General features: G+C 40.6%; 2 protein-coding genes across 3 annotated transcripts in view; one reads left to right on the top strand and one right to left on the bottom strand.

Annotated features, from left to right (window-relative positions):
• The window catches only part of CCDC81 (coiled-coil domain containing 81), a 34,783-nt gene extending 23,842 nt beyond the window's left edge, over positions 1–10,941 (top strand). The window contains exons 10-14 of the mRNA XM_023757386.1: positions 1,722–1,894; positions 2,512–2,590; positions 2,820–3,040; positions 8,882–9,007; positions 10,519–10,941. Coding sequence (XP_023613154.1) covers positions 1,722–1,894; positions 2,512–2,590; positions 2,820–3,040; positions 8,882–9,007; positions 10,519–10,660 — 741 coding nt within the window. The 3' untranslated portion in view covers positions 10,661–10,941. The remainder of the gene's footprint in view (positions 1–1,721; positions 1,895–2,511; positions 2,591–2,819; positions 3,041–8,881; positions 9,008–10,518) is intronic.
• A 7,564-nt stretch (positions 10,942–18,505) lies between these two features.
• Positions 18,506–19,081, bottom strand: part of ME3 (malic enzyme 3) — a 169,681-nt gene continuing 169,105 nt past the window's right edge. For both annotated transcript variants that reach the window (XM_014459306.2, XM_023757370.1), the window contains exon 15: positions 18,506–18,750. In XM_014459306.2, coding sequence (XP_014314792.1) covers positions 18,589–18,750 — 162 coding nt within the window. In that variant the 3' untranslated portion in view covers positions 18,506–18,588. The remainder of the gene's footprint in view (positions 18,751–19,081) is intronic.

Here is a 19,081-nt window from a genome sequence, read left to right as displayed (position 1 = left end):
AAAGAGGTCTGAAGAAGATAGTAGGAGAGACAGATTTAAAGAGTCAAGAGTGTGGTATGCCAAATGCTATGATAATCTTAGAATACGACACTATGTGGGCAAAGAGGAGAGTTACTTAACCCAGACCAGAGATCTGGGAAGACCTCCTGGCCTATAAGAGTTAGGAAAAGACCTGAATGGAAGAAGAACCTTCCAGGCAGGGATGGCGGGGAGGGAAGGAGGTAGAGCACAGTGCTTTTGAGACTTAGGCATGATCTTTCTGTCCCCTTAGATATAAGTTGCGCATTATATGTCTTACTGCCCACTTAGTATCTCCTATTTGATATATCTGTAGACATCTTAAACTTAAAAAGACCAAAACAAAATTTTTGATTCCCTTTCTCATCCTGTTCTCTCAGCTTTCCCATTTTAGTAAGTGGCATCACCAGGCAGATAGTTGCACACCCAGATTCCAGATTCCTCCTCCTCTGTCTCCCACACCCAACCATCTGCAAGTCCAGTTGCCTTTACCTCCAACATGGATCTAGCACAGTGATGGCGAACCTATGACACGCGTGTCAGAGGTGACACGCGAACTCATTTTTTTGGTTGATTTTTCTTTGTTAAATGGCATTTAAATATATAAAATAAATATCAAAAATATAAGTCTTTGTTTTACTATGGTTGCAAATATCAAAAATTTCTATATATGACATGGCACCAGAGTTAAGTTAGGGTTTTTCAAATTGCTGACACGCTGAGCTCAAAAGGTTTGCCATCACTGATCTAGCATCTCTCCATCTTCAATGTTACTACCCTAGTCCAAGCCACATTATAAGACCGAACTTCTGCAACACCCTCCCAAATTAGGCTTGCCTTTCTACAAACTATTGTCCACACAGCAGCCTCTCAGAATGATTAATCAAAACATATCTAATGGCTTCCCATTGAATTAAAATAAAATTTAAACTTACCTTGACCTGTCAGGTCCTACCCTGTTCTTTGAGCTCATTTACTTCTATTTTCTCTTGCTCACTATGCCTCTGCCACATGGACTTTTTTCTGCTTATTAAACATGCCTAGCTTGTTTTCATAGTGTCTTTGCATTCGCTGTTTCTACTGTATGGGACACGGGTCTCCTCGTCTCCACTGAAAAGCGTTCCCTAATAACCAACCAATTTAATCCTATTCCCACCCAGCCACTTGCCATGATAAGGGCGTCATAACACCACAATCGTAAGTGATCTTTGTATTGTCTACTGATTCACTGTCTGTCTCCTGCTCCAGGGTGCCCGCTCATTGAGAGCAGGGGGGTTTGTGGGTCTCAGTTCTTGGTCACTGTTGAATCATTAGTGTTTAGAACAGCCAGACCCAGAGCAAGGGTGCAGTTCTCCTGATTCCTGCAGTTCACCTCTTCACTGTCCTTGCTCATGCTTCTGCATTCTCAGAATTCCTTCTTATTTCCTTCTCTGTGTTGTATGCACCAGCTCTGGACCTACTCCATGAAGTCCTGTTTTATCTCAGACACTGGGCTTTGGTCTGTGCTGCTAGATTTAGCCTTGAGTATATTCGTATTATTCTGTGCGTTACCTCAACACTAGCTGGTCAATGTGTTGAGGATTTATAAATATTATAAATTAATAACTACTTCCTGATTTATTTTAGCTTTCTGAATTATTACCTTTATTCTTTGTTGCTCTTTGGTATTCTAGAATAAATAAACTGCTTCTCTTTCATTCTAGAGATCCTTCCTATTTGATAAACGGCCATTCAGTCCTGAGATAAAGGCTTTAAAGCAAGAGGAACATATCCAAGGTCTCCTGAAACAAATTAATACTAGACGGGAAAAGGAAATAAAGCAAAGAGAAAACAAAGAGTTGATGGAACGCCTAGAACAAGTGCAACTCACAGAGGAGTGAGTCAAGCTAGATGCGCTCAGGAAAACAGAGCCGGAATTTTTAAAAAATATATTTTTATTGTTTTCAGAGAGGAAGGGAGAGGGAGAGAAAGATAGAAACATCAATGATGAAAATCATTGGTTGGTTGCCTCCTGCACACCCCCTACTGGGGGTTGAACCTGAAACCCAGGCATGTGCCCTGACCGGGAATCAAACTGTAACCTCCTGGTTCAACCACTGGGCCATGTAGGCCGGGCAAGATCACTTTTCTTAGAAAGGAATCTTATGATGAATCATTTTATAGATTATAGAGACACTTTTTGCTTTCCTTTGTAGATTTTTTTAATGTACGGGGTGAGGAGCACTGCCTGCCCCCATAGTAGTGCATTTATATAATATGATCGGCACCTGCTTATTACCCTGTCCTGTCTGTCCAAGACATTGTCCACTAGGCTATGGATTTGAATGACTGTTCTCTTCCTTAAAATGAACGCTCCTTAAAGGAACGCTCACTTTTTACTCACCAGGCTCTTGTTCCTAATAGTTATTAGACATGTTTTGATGATACTAATCTGTATTACTAAATACTCAGTAACAAACTTTGCCCCCACCTTCCCATATTCTTAACTGCCAGACTTGCTGCCCAACGAGCCAAATATATACAAGATAAGATGGAAGAAAAGGAGTGTTACAAGAGGGCTTTGGATGCACAGGTAGGGGAACGGTTATTCATTTAATGATTGTACAGTGCTTCCGTAGCATTCTAAAATATGTCTAAATACTGTGATGTTATGAATCCCCTTATGTGTTATCCATTTGGTGGTTTTGGGGCCCCCATTCCTTCCTGAAGGAATTGGTGTGTTACTACTGTGCTGAAGCCTCGTGCATGAAGTTTATTCCCTGGTGTAACTGTAATCTGCATTATGTGTGTCCCTGTTTCAGATAAAGAACAGATTCCCCCAGCTGCCTATATCTGAGCCCGACTCTTTTGAGCCCATCTTTGGCAGGGATGAGGCTGAGCTGATGGTAGAAACGCGAAAGCGAGAACTGAATTGCATGAGACAGCAGCAGGAGGCAGCTGCTAGCCACAAGAGGAAAGCCATCCTGAACCATCTGGTGGACCAAAAGCGGGATTTGCTGATGCTGCAGAAGACACAGCAACAGTAGGAGACCCCAGATCATTCTTCGTCTTCCTCCTCCCTACTTCCTCTCTCCTATCTTCCTTTCTCTCTCTTTCTCTTTCTCATACAACAGCAGAAAAGCAGTAAGAATAGTGATCACACTGAGGAGATACTATGTGCAAAATATTGTCCTAAGTTTATTGCATGCTTCATCCTCACAATTCACCTATAAAGAAAAGTTATCAAATTTTTAAAAAACACTCTAAACTCTCTTGATCCTATTTCTCTCTCCAGTTACCTCTTCATATTTTTCCTTCCCTTTCCAGTACAACTTCTTGAAAGACTTGTCCACATCAGCACTGCCATTGGAAATACAATGGGAGCCACAAATGTGCTGTTGTGCTCAAATAGACTCAGGCATGAAACTCGGGCCCTTTCTCAACCTCTGATAAACCCCTTCCTTCAAAGAACTGTGCGTGTAGTAGCTGTACTGATGATTGCTGGGGAGGGGGTGGTGAGGGTGACAGGGCAGGCAGAAGAGGACTTCATGCCATAGCAATGCAAGTACCTTTACATTCAATCACCAGACACCTAGTTCTTTAAAAGCCCTGATTTAGGCAACCTGCCAGTGGGGAGTTTTATGAAATCATCAAAGTGCTCAGGAGTTCCAAAAGGACTTTTCTTCAAAGGCATCTCCTCTTTTTAGAAGGCGGTTATACTTAAAAGATAAAAAAGTTACTTTATTAACATTTTATAAATGGTCAGTGGGATGGTGCAAAGAAGTGTTAATGTTCTACACCAGGGAGGTGCACACATGAAAATATGAGTAGAACAGCAGGTTGAAGAAGGAGTATATTGTGGTAAGGGTGGGGTTGTGTTATTAGGAGAGAGAGGTAGGAGTTGTTAAATGCTTGGCTTTTAGAGCCAAGTCACATGTGGGATAGTCTTGCATCTTCCCAGGGCAATATATATTTGTATGTCTATATTTGCTAAAATATTGAACTAGTCTTATACTTCTTGAAAACTAGCTGTTGCCTCAAACCCCACAAGTGCATCCCTGCTGCTCAGGCTGTCCAGCCCCTCCCTGGGATTCCCCTCCTCCACCCCCCATGAAAGACCACTTCCAGTCCATTCTGATTGATCGATGTGGCTCTGCCATTTTACTGGTGGCATATTGGGCATGTTACACACCTCTGAGGGCATTGGGTTCCTTATCGGTTGTTAGGGATAATACCAGTATCTTCCTCCAGGGTGGTTGAGGGTTAAATGAAATGATTCTTGTAAAGAGGTTCTGTTTAGCAAACAGCCACCTGCTGTCCCATGGTGGCTCCGCCCTCCCATGCTGCTGTCCCCCAGCTCCGGCCCTTTGCATCTGTTGTAGAGGTTATTGCAGCTTCCTCTTCTGCTGCTAGCCCTCGGCCGCTCTGGTTGGTCTCCTAAACTTGGATTTAGGAGGAAAAGCTGTATGACCTGAGCCAAACCGCAGGTGAGGTCTTTGAGCCCCTTTCCTTCTGCAAAAGGACAACCCCACTTGCCCTCCTGTCCTGTCTATGAGATTATGTGTGTGGAGGATGTTGGAAACTGCAAGGCTCCGAACAAATACGAACTGTGGTCTGTATTTGATTATCTCTATGACCACAAAGTCATAGACCCGTTTTCTGTGTGGGCCGGACCCTTGTTTTCCGGTTCTATATCCTTTAGTGGTTATTCCAGATTCTCCTACTTCTCTCATCTTTCCCAACTCCTCGCCCTCTGAGCCGCCTCAGGATGTGATCCCAGGTCTTGGTGTGGCAAATAGAAGGGCATTTTCTTTCAGAGGGAATAGCTTTAACCTGTGCAATCCAAACAGGTCTGCTAAAGTATTGTTTTGCTTTAAAAAAAACTTTTCTGTTTTTGTTTTTAAAGAAATGTAACAATTTATGCTGATTAAAATGTTTATTGGTGGAGAGATTAAAATAAAAATGAATAATCTCCCCTGATCAAGTAGTCAGTGTCAAGGTTAATATGTAAACTTTTATATTTTCTCCTATTCTTTACAAATATATTAGAACAATGCACATATATTTTCCCCTTCATTTTTGTAAATGAAAATAAGACCTATGAGCTCTTATACATTACTGCCCAACCTTTCTTGAACCTTCTAATGTGTCATTAAGTTACATTTATGTCAGTACATATATATAAAGTTCATTCTTCTAATTTAATAATAATAATATCTATAATATGGATTACTATAATTTAACTTCTGTACCATTAATGAACATTCACTTTGTTTCCAGATATTTTGCTGTAACAAATTTGCAATAAACATTTTTTTAAAAATCCTCACATGAGGATATTTTTTCCATTGATTTTTAGAGAGAGTGGAAAAGAGGGAGGAGGGGAAGAAAGAGAGAAACATCAATGTGAGAGAGACACATCGATTGGTTGCCTCCCACATGGTTCCCAACCGGGCTGGGGATTGAACCTGCAACTGAGGTACATGCCCTTGACTGGGAATTGAACCCAAGACCCTTTAGTCCACAGGCCGATGCTCTAACCACTGAACACTGGCCAGGGCTGCATTAAACATTTTAAATATATACTGGTTTTACATATAATTTATACTTTTAAAAAATTTCTATTGGATAAATTCCTAAAACTGAAGTTCCTAGATCAAGCATATGGAACATTTTAAATATTACCAGGTGCTGACAGTTTGTTTTCTATAAAGGTACCCTAGTTCGCTTCCACCAGCAGTCTTGTTGCCTCCCCTCTAACCCTACTTCATTCTCTTACTTTCTAGGCATTTAAATTAAACTGACTTTTTAATCTATATTTTCAAGGATAATATAAAAATGGCCATAAAGCATATGAAAAGTTGCTCATCATCATTAGTTATAAGGGAAATGCAAATGAAAACCACAATGAGATAACTGCTCATTAACAAATGGTTTCCATATTCTGTGAAATGTGTGTGGTGAGCTTTATTCAACCACCAGCTGTCATCATTTGCTCTGTTTGAAATAGAGGTCATTTAGCATTTAATTGTATTTTGCGTTTCCAAGATAAGAGATAGTTCATGATTTATTGAATATTTACTTATGTGAACCTGAGATACAGTGATTCTCTACTCCAGTGAGTAAAGATGGCAAGGTAGGAAGGTGAGATTTAAAATGTGTTTTCTTTTATTTTTTTAAAACACATTTTTGTGACTTCAGAGAGGAAGAGAGAAATAGAAACATCAATGATGAGAGAGAATCATTGATCAGCTGCCTCCTGCACGCTCCCTACGGGGGACCGAGCCTGTAACCCGGGTATGTGCCCTGACTGGGAATTGAACCAGTAACTTCTTGCTTCATGGGTTGACACTCCATCCACTGAGCCACACCAGCCAGGGCTGAACACAAGATCTTGAAGAGATATTTGCACACTCATGCTGATGTCAGCATTATTCACAATAGCTGAGCAATGGAAGCAACCCAAATGTTCACCCACAGATGAGTAGATAAACAAAATGTGGTATATACATACAATGGAATATTATTCAGCTTTAGAAAGGAAGGAAATTCTGACACATGCTACAATATGGTAAACCTTGAGGACATTATGCGAAGTGAAGTAAGTCAGTCACAAAAAGACAAATACTATATGATTTCGGTGTATGGTGTTCAGAGAAGTCAGATTACGGAACAAAGTAGAAGGTGGTTGCCAGGGGCCAGAGGGAGGGAGAAATGGGGAGTAGTTTAATGAGTTTAGAGTTTCATCTTTACAAGGTGAAAAGAGATCTGGATATTGATTATACAATGATGTTAATATACTTAACATCATATATCTGTACACTTAGAAGTGGCCAAGATGCTCAATTTTATGTTATGTGTTTTTGACTACAATGAAAAAAACTATAAAAAGATAAAAAGGTTAATTATGTATAATAGGTACCATTCAGTCATTGAGCTCCCATTATGTGATAGGCATTGATACTTTCTGTGTATTATTTCATTTAATCTTTATAATGACTGCTATGCTTGTTAGAGGAAAATGCTCTTAGAAGTGAATGAGCACAGCACATTACAGTGGGGCCTTGACTTACGAGTTTAATTTGTTCCGTGACGGAGCTCTTAACTCAAATTACTCGTATGTCAAATCAAAAAGTGAACGAGTGAGACACGTGATGCTGGGCTGATGTTGTGGCGTTCAGCAAACTAGCGGTGGGGTATCTGAAGCTGGCTCATAACCCGAATTTTAGCTCACAACTCAAAGCAAAAAATCGGCCTAGAGACTGCTCGTATCTCGAAAAATTCGTTAGTTGGGACACTCCTAAGTCAAGGCCCCACTGTATTGCTTTTTATTGGTGGGTCCTGACACCTAGTGGTGGTTGCTACCTATAACAAAGCCCTTCAGAGCTGGCTAAATCAATTGTCACATACCAGAGTGAAGTCTCTTCTAGACTTTATTGAGAGTTGATGGTAAGAGTTTGAGCTGGGCAAGAAATAGGCACATATAAAGAATTTGGTCTAAGGTGATTCATGACAAGCAATGACTATGCATTTGGAGACCAGTCATAGAAGCACTTAACATTAGGAATATTGGAACATTGTTCTTGAAGGAAACATTATACAGCAGTCACTTTGAAAATATGACCTTCATCAAACACTCCTTTTTTGTGTGTTTTACCTTCTTTATAATGTTAGATATTGTCTCGATCTCATTTTCTTTTGCCTAGTCACTTCTGTCTCTTTTCTCCTTTGCACACCTGGCTACTTTGTCTTGTAAAATGCCTGCAGCAACTGGGAGGCTGATTACTGGCATCTGAGAGGCTGGAATAAAGGGAAAGAAGCATAAAGTATTGGAAATCCATTTGAGATGATTCTTCAGAGCAGTTAAATTAGCCTCAAATTGGGGGGGACGAGAAGAGATAAACCAAAGAATTTATATACTTACTAGTGACCCAGTGCACAGATTTGTGCACATTGAAAGGAAATTAATTAGAAGGTGGCCGGCGGGGCAGGACTGGGCAAGATGGACCAGACACGCCCTGGAGCCAACCTCCCGTGGTCCCTCCCCAGCATCTACAGAGTGAGCGGGGTCCCTCCAGCAGGTGGGGTCCCTCGGCCTGGCCTGTGGGAATTGGGCTGAAACCGGCTCTCCGACATTCCCCGAGGGGTCCTGGAGTGTGAGAGGACACTCTGCAAAGTTGCTGTGGTACAGGGTGTAGAACACAAACACAAGTGTGCAGTAAACCTGATTCGAGGCCAATAGTGCCCCAGCAACAACATAACCCACAGCAAAGGTGGAATCTCGCAGTGAGGAATCAGGCTCCCTCCTCTCTGGTTCCGGGGTGTATCACCTGAGAAACACTGCAGCTCGGCAGCTCCTGTGTTGAGCATCTGCCCCTGGTGGTCAGTGTGCATCATAGCGACTGGTTGGACAGTTGGACACTTAACATATTAGCCTCTTATATATATAGATATGCATAGCCCATGGACTTGGGCAATAGGGTAGTGAAGATCTGGGGGAGTCGGTAGGGGCTGGGAGGCAGGGGAGTAAAGGAAGGGGAATGGGAGATATCTGTAATACTACCAATACTAAAGATATATTTTAAAAATTAGCCTCAAAGGAAATTAATAGCTTTCAAGGCTGAATTTGCTAATTGGAAAAAGGTTTCAATCCTGCTAACTTAAATAGGATTGAAGATGAAAGGTCCTAAACCCATACATTGTTTGAGAGGTAGGAGTTTCACTATGGTATTTTTGTACAGTGTTCATATCTTTCGGTACATTTCAAAGAAACAAAACAGAAGGTTTTTGTTTAATTTACCATAAAAGGAATGGGGCTCATGAGGTTGCTGTATATGCTTTCCCTGATATTGTGAACAGAATCAGACTATTCCGCTCTCCCCAGGCACTTGGCGGATAGAGATGCTGAGCTAGAGAGAGTGAACAAGATGAACCAAAGCTTACAGGAGGACTGGAAGCGGAGTGCTGAGATGAAGAGGCAGCGGGACTGGGAGCAGAAGGATTTTGAGCGGTAATACCTGACTGGAACCAGAAGTTCTGTGTTTGCAAAGAAAATCCCTTCTACTCCTCGTTTACTTTCCTCTAATTGTGGGATGGCCAATAGATTTCAAGAGCCAACTCCAGTTGATCAGTAGTGGCTGCCTAGTGAACTTTATGGGGAAAAGAATTCTGAGTTCAGTGAGAAAAATGGCTTCAATGAATTAGAAACGTCTGCTATGAATATGGGATTGGAGAATATTGTGCTATGTGTTATGTAGTTGCCATCTCTGCCCTAATCTTTGCCTCTGTACAGGGTGGCTCTATTTTCTTTTTTTGTGGAGGGTGGGGAGGCATGGGGGGAGAAGGGTGGGAATTGTCTTTGGAAATAACTAGTTGGAAATAGGGAGACTGAGTTTCCATTGGAACACACCCAAGGCTTATAGAATGGTCATCAAAGAGCAGAGTCAAGGGGTTGTGGGCAAGATTAGCAACTGGAAAAATGAGAAACCCAGTATGGAACCAACCAAAAACATCTTCTTGGAATGTATCATTGTATCCCTGTTCCTCTCTGCAGCTACCTTTTTACATTCTAGAGTTAGGGAATCAAGCTTGGTTTTGAAAATTTAGCTCTCACTTTGCAGAGGCAGCTAATATGTTCTTATTTGTGAGATGGGGAAGTAAACACCTCCCTGGCGTTGCTAACCCAAGAGTTTTGGGGTTCAAATAAGGAGGTGGAGAAGTACTACTCTTAAAAATTAAAACACTTTACAAATGTAAGGTATGGCTTCATAGAATGCTAAAAACTTGAAAAAACAGGCCAAGTCTATACAATCAAATGCTATAAAAATTTGAACATACCCAAATAATATTTTAAATTGCCAATTATCAACTAATTGTTATCATGAGCAAAATTTGTCATAATGGATCTTGATCTGTAACTCTCCTTTTCATTTTAGATTTTCTTTTAAGGCATTTTTTTGGGCCTGTCTTTGTAATGTGCAAAACCCATATTTTGTGACAATGAAAGTATGAGGGATGACATGGAAAATAGGTTCCCAAGTGGAAGTGGGGTGGTTTGATTGGTTGGAAGAGGAAGTAAAAGGGGAGTTGGAGATTTCAAGCCATTTTCTCAGTGTTGGGGGCAAGCAGATAAAGGCAGTGAGAGTAAGCACAGGGGGATTTGAGTTGGATTTTGGAAGCATGCTTGGCCAACATGGTGACCAAGGATAGAGGAGACACAGAAATGACCTTGAGTAGCAGGATAACACAGCTGCTCCAAGGGCATGGCAGAGCAGACCTGTGTCCCGAAGACCTAGGCCAGGTGTGGGCAGGGACTCCAGCAGGCAGCAGGCAGTTGGTTTGAAAGAGAAAACAAAGCCAAAGCAGGTGGGAGATGACAGGTGAGTAGTACGCTCCTGGAGAGCAGGGACCAGGGGTGACTTTCCTTTTGTATCCCTTCCACTGCCCTGGCTTCCTAGCGAGGCCCCCAGCAAGGACTCTGGGGACGCCTGCTGATGGCTGCCTTTCCTCCCCTCTCCTCAGGGCCCCGGACAAGCTCTTCCTCCTGGACCAGTGTGACAAGTACCAGCGCTGCAAACAGTGCCAGCGCAGCACCTCCAACGGGGGCCACAGCCACCAGTGGCCGCTGAAGAAGCCCCTGCAGGGCTCCAGGCTGTTTGTGTGAAACTCAGAGTTTGGACCTGCACTTCCTGGTCAAAGTTCTTTTTTTTTAATGTCTGAAAATTGTATTGTGCGGTTTCAGTGCTTTCAGGTAGCTTGCTTTTCAACCGCTTACCGAATTCACAAAGACAGGGTCTCCCCTCCTGTCTTCCTCCCAGCCCCATAGAACCCTGCTGCCATTGGAGGGGGGATGGCACCCAGCTTTATTCTGGCTGTGGGGGTTCTGCTGACTCAGCCCCGCCACTCCCTCTGCGACTTTGTGTAAAACACGGTATCTTTCCTTCATATGTAATGAATAATTTAGTCATAATAAATATTTTCTACATATTTATTGCCTGACTGTGTCTAGCAATTCATATTGGTAAATTTAAAAATAATTGTCTTTATTGATTTTTAGAAAGAGAGGAAGGGAGAGAAAGAGAAGAGAGAGAGAGAGAGAAGAGAGAGAAGCACCAATCAGCTCAGCCCGACGGGGAACTGAACTGGCAACCTTTTGGTGTACAGGGCAATGGTCAACCAACTGAGCCACACTGGCCAAGGCTTAATAAACATTTTTAAAGGGTAGAGATGCTTTGTATCTAAAACAATTTTAATTATAAAATTTCTGAAAATCTTATAGTTCTTTGCCATATCTGTTAGAAGCTGTTTATTAACTATTATTTTTATTTGAAGTGTGATATTTTTCCTTGTCTTCCTAACCAAAAAAATGGGTTTCTACCAATGAATTGATTAGACATTTTACATGCTTTTTGAACTGTGTTAAGACAATATTTGGGTACTTGATACTTTATTTTATTATATAACTAGATGCCTGGTGCACAAATTCATACACCATTGGGGTCCCTCAGCCTGCCCTGCGGGATTGGGCCGAAACCGGCTTTCCAACATCTCCTGAGGGGTCCCGGATTGAGAGAGGGTGCAGGCCAGGCTGAGGGACCCCACCTGTGCACGATTGGGGCCGAGGAGAGACAAGGGAAATTGGCCAGCCAGGGAGGGGTTGCAGGAGGGAGGGCTCCAGGGCATGTCTGGCCTGTTTCACTCAGTCCTGATTGGCTGGACCCAAGCAGCAAGCTAACCTACCGGTCGGAGTGTCTTCCCTGATGGTCAGTGCACGTCATAGCGAGTGGTTGAGCAGCCTTAGCATATCATTAGCATATTATGCTTTGGTTGAATGGCCGACTGAACACTTAGCATATTAGGCTTTTATTATATAGGATTGCTAAAATGGTGATATGTTTAATGTTAGTTTAAACATATATTCATTCTGTCTGAAAACACAGTTCTGCAGGAGAAATAATTTGTCATTGTTCACCATTCACCAGCTGGTATAAGAGCTTAAGCATCAAAATAAATAATGAAATTCAGGAGAGAGACTTAATTTAAGTAAGATGGTATAGTTGTGTCAATTAGTAAAAGTAGAAGCAAAGGCATTACTAAAGATAAGGAAAATCATTATTTAAAGTTTCAATTCACCAGGAAGTTATAACAATTCCAAACTTCATGCATCAAACAACATTGGTCCAAAATATATAAAGCAAATATTGTCAGAACTACAAGGAAAATTGATAAGTTTACCACAGTTGTGGGAAATTTTACTGTCCTTTCAGAAATCTGTAAGAATAAAGATTTGAACAAAACAATTAACAAGCTTGAGCCCATGAACACATAAGGGGCATTGCATCCAACAGCGAAGATCCATATATTTTTCAAAGTACATGAAATATTTTATTGAATTTGACTATAATAGACAAACATAAAAATTTCAGTAAATTTAAAAATATCTGAATAATACAAACACTTTTCTGACTACAATTAAGCTAGGAAAAAAGTTAATATCCATGCATTTGGAATTTAAAAATCTATTTTTAGAGACTTCCATTTATAGATAGGATGAAGTAGGTCATGGAAGCCCAGCACCCACCCTGTAACAACCAGAAAAATATGGATAAAAATTTTAAGTCATATGTTTAAAGACGTGGGAGCTGTGAAAGCAGCAAAGACTAGGTGAATAGGAATTCCAGAGGAAGGAGCTGAAGTAAGTGGCCATTTTGGTCGCTGGCAGCATTTACTGATTCTGGTCTGGGATTAAAAAACAGGCTTGATCTTTGCAGTGGGTCTCTACTGAGGAAAAGAGAAACCCAGCAAGGCTTTTGGTGGTCGTGTGTGTGTGTGGGTGCAACAGACTGGAACATTGAGAAGCTTGGCCCGTTTCCTCCATATGTTGCTAGTTGAGTTCTTCAGAAAACAAGATACTGAATCTGAGATTTGCATTTGGAGGTCTACTGGGGAGTTCTCTCAGCAATGCCTGTGAGAGAGCTAGAGTACCAGCATGCGGCAGAAGAAGTTGAGTGGAGATACATGTAGTTTTGCAGCAAAGGCTTCAGCCAGTCTTGCAGGGAGCTCTGAAACTGGGATGGCCATTTAGAGATGTCCTCAATTGAGGTAAGGGGGCTGGGCCTCTGGACTTGAATCAAGTAGTCATTGGATGCAGGCTGTCTCCTGGGGATGAGGGCGTAACCTTGGGTGAAGCGTTTTCCTTTAGTCAAGTGTAATTCTCGGGGAGGGAGGATGCACCTGTGAACCTTCAGCTGCCGATACTCCTGAGAGCTGGTATAAGGAGTGTTTCAGAGCAGAAGAGTGACCCGGGTGGTGCAACCACAGCACCCACCATTCTAAACGACACTTGCTGAGTTCTGAGGCTGAGAGAGGCCGGGGAGTTAGAATGCAGACTTAAAAGACAGACAAAATCTCCCTTAATCTCATTGTGTTTAAGAGACAAAGTCCTGCCAGAAATAGAGGTTACAACCTTCAACAACACTTACTTTGTCTTTAAAAAAAATTATAGCCATTCTGGTGACTGTGAAGTGGTATTCCATTGTGGTTTTAATTTTCGTAAGACTAACCATGTCTCCCAGTCTATTGCTTGTACGCCCCCCCGCCCCCCGTTTATTTTTCCCCATTACCATTTTTATCCCTCCTATACCTCCTTCACCTTCACCCATCCCCTACCTCCCATAATCACCACAGTGTTGTCCATATCCATGAGTTCTCTCTTTCCCCCCCTGCTCAATCCCTCCACTCTCCCAGCATCCTCCCCCTCAGCTGTCAGCCTATTCTCTATCTAAAGTCTGTGCCTATTTTGGATGTTAGCTCAATTTGTTAATTAGATTCACTATATGAGTGAAATCATATGATATTTGTCTTTCTTTGACTTATTTCACTTCGAATAATGTTCGCCAGGTCCTTACATGCTGTCACAAAGGGTAAATTCTTCTTATTTATTTATTCATTTATTCATTTATTTACTGCTGAGTAGTGTTCTGTTGTGTATTCAGCTGTTTCATCCACTCATTTACTGAAGTACTCTTGGGCTGCTTCCAGATCTTGGCTAATGTAAATAGCACTGCAACGAACAAAGAAGTACATGTATTTTTTCATATTTGTATTTCACGTTTCTTCAGATAAATTTCCAGAAGTGGAATTGCTGAGTCATAAGGCAGTTCCATTTTTAACTTTTTTTTTTTTATTTTTTTATTTATTTTATTTTATTTTATTTTTTTTTAAATATATTTTATTGATTTTTTACAGAGAGGAAGGGAGAGAGAGATAGAGAGTTAGAAACATCGATGAGAGAGGAACATCGACCAGCTGCCTCCTGCACATCTCCTACTGGGGATGTGCCCGCAACCCAGGTACATGCCCTTGACCGGAATCGAACCTGGGACCTTTCAGTCCGCAGGCCGACGCTCTATCCACTGAGCCAAACCGGTTTCGGCGATTTTTAACTTTTTGAGGTATTTCCATTCTGCTTTCCACAGTGGCTGCACCAACCTGCATTCCAACCAACAGTACATGAGGGTTCCCTTTTCTCCACATCCTCACCAGCATTTGCTGTTTGCTGATTTATTGATGATTGCCATTCTGACAGGTGTGAGGTAATATCTCATTGTGGTTTTAATTTGCATCTCTCTGATGATTAGTGATGTTGAGCATCTTTTCATGTGTCTATTGGCCATCTGTATGCCCTCTTTGAAGAAGTGTCTATTCAGGTCCTTTGTTCACTTTTTAATTGGATTGTTTGTTTTTTGGTGTTGATTTTTATAAGTTCTTTCTAATGTTGGATATTAACCCCTCATCAGATTTATCAGAGAGTATGTTTTCCCATTAGTGGGTTATTTTTTCATTTTGTTGATGGTTTCCTTTGCTGTGTAATGACTTTTTAGTATGATTTAGTCCTATTGTTTATTTTTTCTTTTGTTGCCCTTACCTGAGGAGATATATCAGAAAAAAATATTGCTATGAGAAATGTCTGAGATTTTACTGCCTATGTTTTTCATGTGTTTTTTTGTGTGTGTGGTTTTGTGTCTAGCATTTAAGTATTTAATCCATTTTTAGTTTATCCTTGTGTGTGGTGTAAGAAGGTGGTGCAGTTTAATTTTTTTTGCATGTATCTGTCCAATTTTCTCAACTTATTTAGGGCTTTTGTTTGTTAGGAATTTTTTGATTACTGCTTCAATTTCACTAATTGCAGTCTGTCTATTTAGATCCTCTGATTCTTCTTGATTCAGTTTTGGAAGGTCGTATGTTTCTTGGAAGGTATCCATTTTGTCCAGATTGTCCAATTTACTGGCATATAGTTGTTTGTAATATATATATATATATTTTACAATCCTTTGTATTTCTTTGGTGTCAGTTTTATTTTTCCTCTTTCATTTTTGATTTTAATTATTTGGGTCCTCTCATTTTCTTAATGAGTCTGGTTAAAGGTTTGTCAATCTTGTTTATCCTTTCAAAGAATCAACTCTTGATTTCATTGATCTTTTGTATTTTTCTTTTTAGACTATTATTTCTGCTCTGATCTTTATGATTACTTTTCTTCTACTCACTTTGGGCTTTGTTGTTCTTTTTCAAGTTCATTGAAATATAAAGTTAGGTTGTTTATTTGAGCTTTTCCTTGTTTCTTGAGATAGGCCTGTAATGCTATGAATTTCCCTCTTAGGATTGCTTTCCCTGTGTTCCACAGATTTTGAGTTGTTGTATTCTCATTTTCATTTGTTTCAAGGTATCTTTTAATTTATTCCTTGATCTTCCTGTTACCCATTCATTGCTTAGTAACATGTTATGTAGTCTCCAAGTCTTTGTGTGTTTTTAAGTTTTTTTTTTCTTGTGATTGATTTCAAGTTTCATAGCATTATGGTCAGAGAAGATGCTTGATATGATTTCAATCTTTTTAAATTTATTGAGACTTGTTCTGTGTCCTAACATGTGGTTTATCCTAGAAAATGTTTCAGGTGCACTTGAAAAGAATATATATTTTGCTGCTTTTTTTTTTCTCTTATTGGTGTGTTTTCAAAGTGAAAAAAGTTTTAAAATTTTGATGAAGTAAAGTTTATCAATTTTTTCTTTCATAAATCATGCTTTTAATCCAGTCACTAAGATTTTTATGTTATATTTTTCTTTTGAAATTTTTATGGGTTTTTTAGCTCTTTACATTTCAGGTCCTGTGATCCAATTTTGAAGTTAATTTTTTTGTGTAATGGGAATAAGGGTAAATGTCTAAAACTCATTTTTTCTTCTTTCTTTCTTCCTTCCTTCCTTCCTTTCTTTCTTTCTTTCTTTCTTTCTTTCTTTCTTCCTTTCTTCCTTTCTTCCTTTCTCTCTTTCTCTCTTCTTTCTCTCTTTCTCTCTTTCTCTCTTTCTCTCTTTCTCTTTCTTTCTTTCTTTCTTTCTTTCTTTCTTTCTTTCTTTCTTTCTTTCTTCTTTCTTTCTTTCTTCTTTCTTTCTTTCTTTCTTCCCTTTGCATGTGAATATCCAGTTGTTTCAGCTTCATTTGTTCAAAAGACCATTCTTTACCTCATTGAATTATTTTGGTAGCTTTGTTGAGAAATCAAAGTATCATCAATGTAAGGACTTATTTGTAAATTTTCCATTTTGTCCCATTGATCTACATGACACACAGTATTGATCACTGTAGTTTTATAGTAGGTTTTCAAATTGGATAGTGTACTTTGTTCTTTTTTTAAAAACTAGCAATTCTAGGTCCTTTGCATTTTCATATAAATTTTAGGATCAGCCTATCAATTTCTACAAAAAATCCTACAGGGATTTTGGTAGTTACTGGGTTGAATTTATAGATAATTTGGAGAGAATTGCAGCCTTGACAATATGGAGTCTTCAGATTCATGAACATAGTACACTCTCCATTTATTTAGATCTTCTTTAAGTTCTATGAGCAATGTTTTGTAGTTTTCAGTGTATAACTCTTGCACTCTTAAATTTTAAAGTCTTTTTTGGATGCTATTGTGAATAGAATTTTATTTCTATATTGTTTGCTGCTAGTATATAGAAATTCAATTGATTTTTGTATGTTGACCTTGCATCCTATGAACTTTCTAAACTCATTTATTGGAGGGGGAGGAGAGAGGGGAAAAAGAGAGAAAGCTTTGGAGAGGGAGAGAAGTGCTATTCTATTCTTTGGCATCTTCTACACATAGGGGTGGGCAGTGGTAGGTCCCTAATAATGGTTTATTGTTTTCTTTGTTCTACAATGAAGTTAGAGGTTGGAAACTACCATCCCAATAGGTTTTAACAATTTAGAGTCACTGATTGCAGGGGCTGCAGTCTTGTCCCCCTCTCCGTGGTAGACTCTGATGGACATGAGGATTGAAGGCTATAGTTGAACTCAGTTTAAGAAACACACAGGACAGACTGACACCATTCTAAAAGAAAACTGCTTGGTTTGCTGAATTATTTGAGTATGAAAGGTGGAAGAGAGAGTGTTCCAAAGCCAGGAAAATGAAATCAAGTCTTTCCCAGAACTCCCCATGGTGCTCCTCCCTCAGTACTTCACTTCCTTCTGCCTCCTTGGCTTGCTGACCCTCCGCACCCACATTTCTCTGGTTTTCCTTTTAGTAATAACCAAAAAGGAATGTGTATTACTCAGCAACTTACAGGGCCATTATCATTGCTGACTAGTTAGTGAACTGCCTCCAGCCAGTCAGCCCCACATCCATTGGCCACTCGAAGGGTGTGTATTCCTCCAACTGAGATTGAACTCCCTGATGGGTGGGTCACACTTTCTGGCCAGTGGCTGTCCCCACCATCCTTCATTCTTGGAACTTAGTGCAAACACTGCTCCTTCTAAAGCCTTTTCTTCTGCTCTCATAGGAAGTATCCTCTCCCTTCTTTGAGCACCCTCGACCATTACCTGCATTTCTTTCATGGACTTACCACTTTATGCTTTGCAGCAAAATGAATTGTGTCCATATCTCATCTCTTTCACTAGATTTTGAACTCTGAAAGGCTCAAGAATATGGTAATGACAGTTAGCAAAATGAGATTTGCAGAGTGGGCCCGATAAGTATTCAAGAGGATTTATTGAACTCATTTGATCAGAAGTATCCATAGCAACTCAAAATTAGCAAGAGATTTCCCAGCCTTATTTCTAACTAGTCAATTTTGATGAGTAGATAGATTGATCACAGTCCAATTTTGGGTCCTGAGTACTGGAGCCATATCCACATGTTCAAGAGTGATTCCCAGACCTCTCATGGAGAAACGGAAGTCAGAGGAAGATTCTGATTGAGTGTTGTTTGTTTGAAGACACATACCTGTCCTGCCTTATTGTGATCTTGGAAAGTGAAGTTCTAGCAGGATTCTGGCTTTCCCACCAGGGCTAGCCAATATAGACATTAATAGACAAGGAGGTTTTTTGGAAAGAGGTCAGAGGAGGGTTATAGAAAAGTGAACTCAGGGCCTGTAGGGACAAGGCGCTCATTTACTATTTGCCGTATGCCCGGGCATCTCCCCTCACACCACAAAGTTCAAAGGAAAAACACAGTGACAAGGGTGGCCATTTTGGAATCCATTTATATTATCAGTGTTATTTTACTCTGGGCTTCATCCAGCCCCACACCAGCCTCTGGGACCGCATCAGACTGTCTGAACATTCATGGCTTCCTTGGGCCACATGTAGGTGTCCAGTGTAAAGGAGTCATAGTCTGGAGTGTAGACCAGGGATCTTATAAAAGCCTCCTTGTCCTTGGGCTCCGGGTAGTAGGAGGCCAAATTGTGTTTGTACGCGAAGTCAAGAACCTAGGGAAAAAGATGTTTGGCTGAGGAACTGGATCAAAGGAGAAACCTGCCTAAGGACTCTTCTTTGGGGGCCAGTGGAAGGGAATATACCCTAAAGAACCAGGTGTGTGCTGCTCATGAGCTGGGACCCATGGAGCCACTGGAGAGGAAAGATGTTGAGCTTTCTGTTCAAACTATTAAGCTGGTTTGGCTCAGTGGCTAGAGTGTCAGTCTGCAGACTGAAGGGTCCCCAATTTAATTCTGGTCAAGGGCACAGGCCCAGGTTGCGGGCTTGGTCTCCAGTGTGGGGCAGGCAGGAAGCAGCTGATCAATGATTCTCTTATCATTGATG

This window comes from Myotis lucifugus, unplaced genomic scaffold (assembly GCF_000147115.1).
Source record: "Myotis lucifugus unplaced genomic scaffold, Myoluc2.0 scaffold_106, whole genome shotgun sequence".
Lineage (NCBI taxonomy): Eukaryota > Metazoa > Chordata > Mammalia > Chiroptera > Vespertilionidae > Myotis > Myotis lucifugus.
This window is presented reverse-complemented; position numbering and strand designations above follow the sequence as displayed.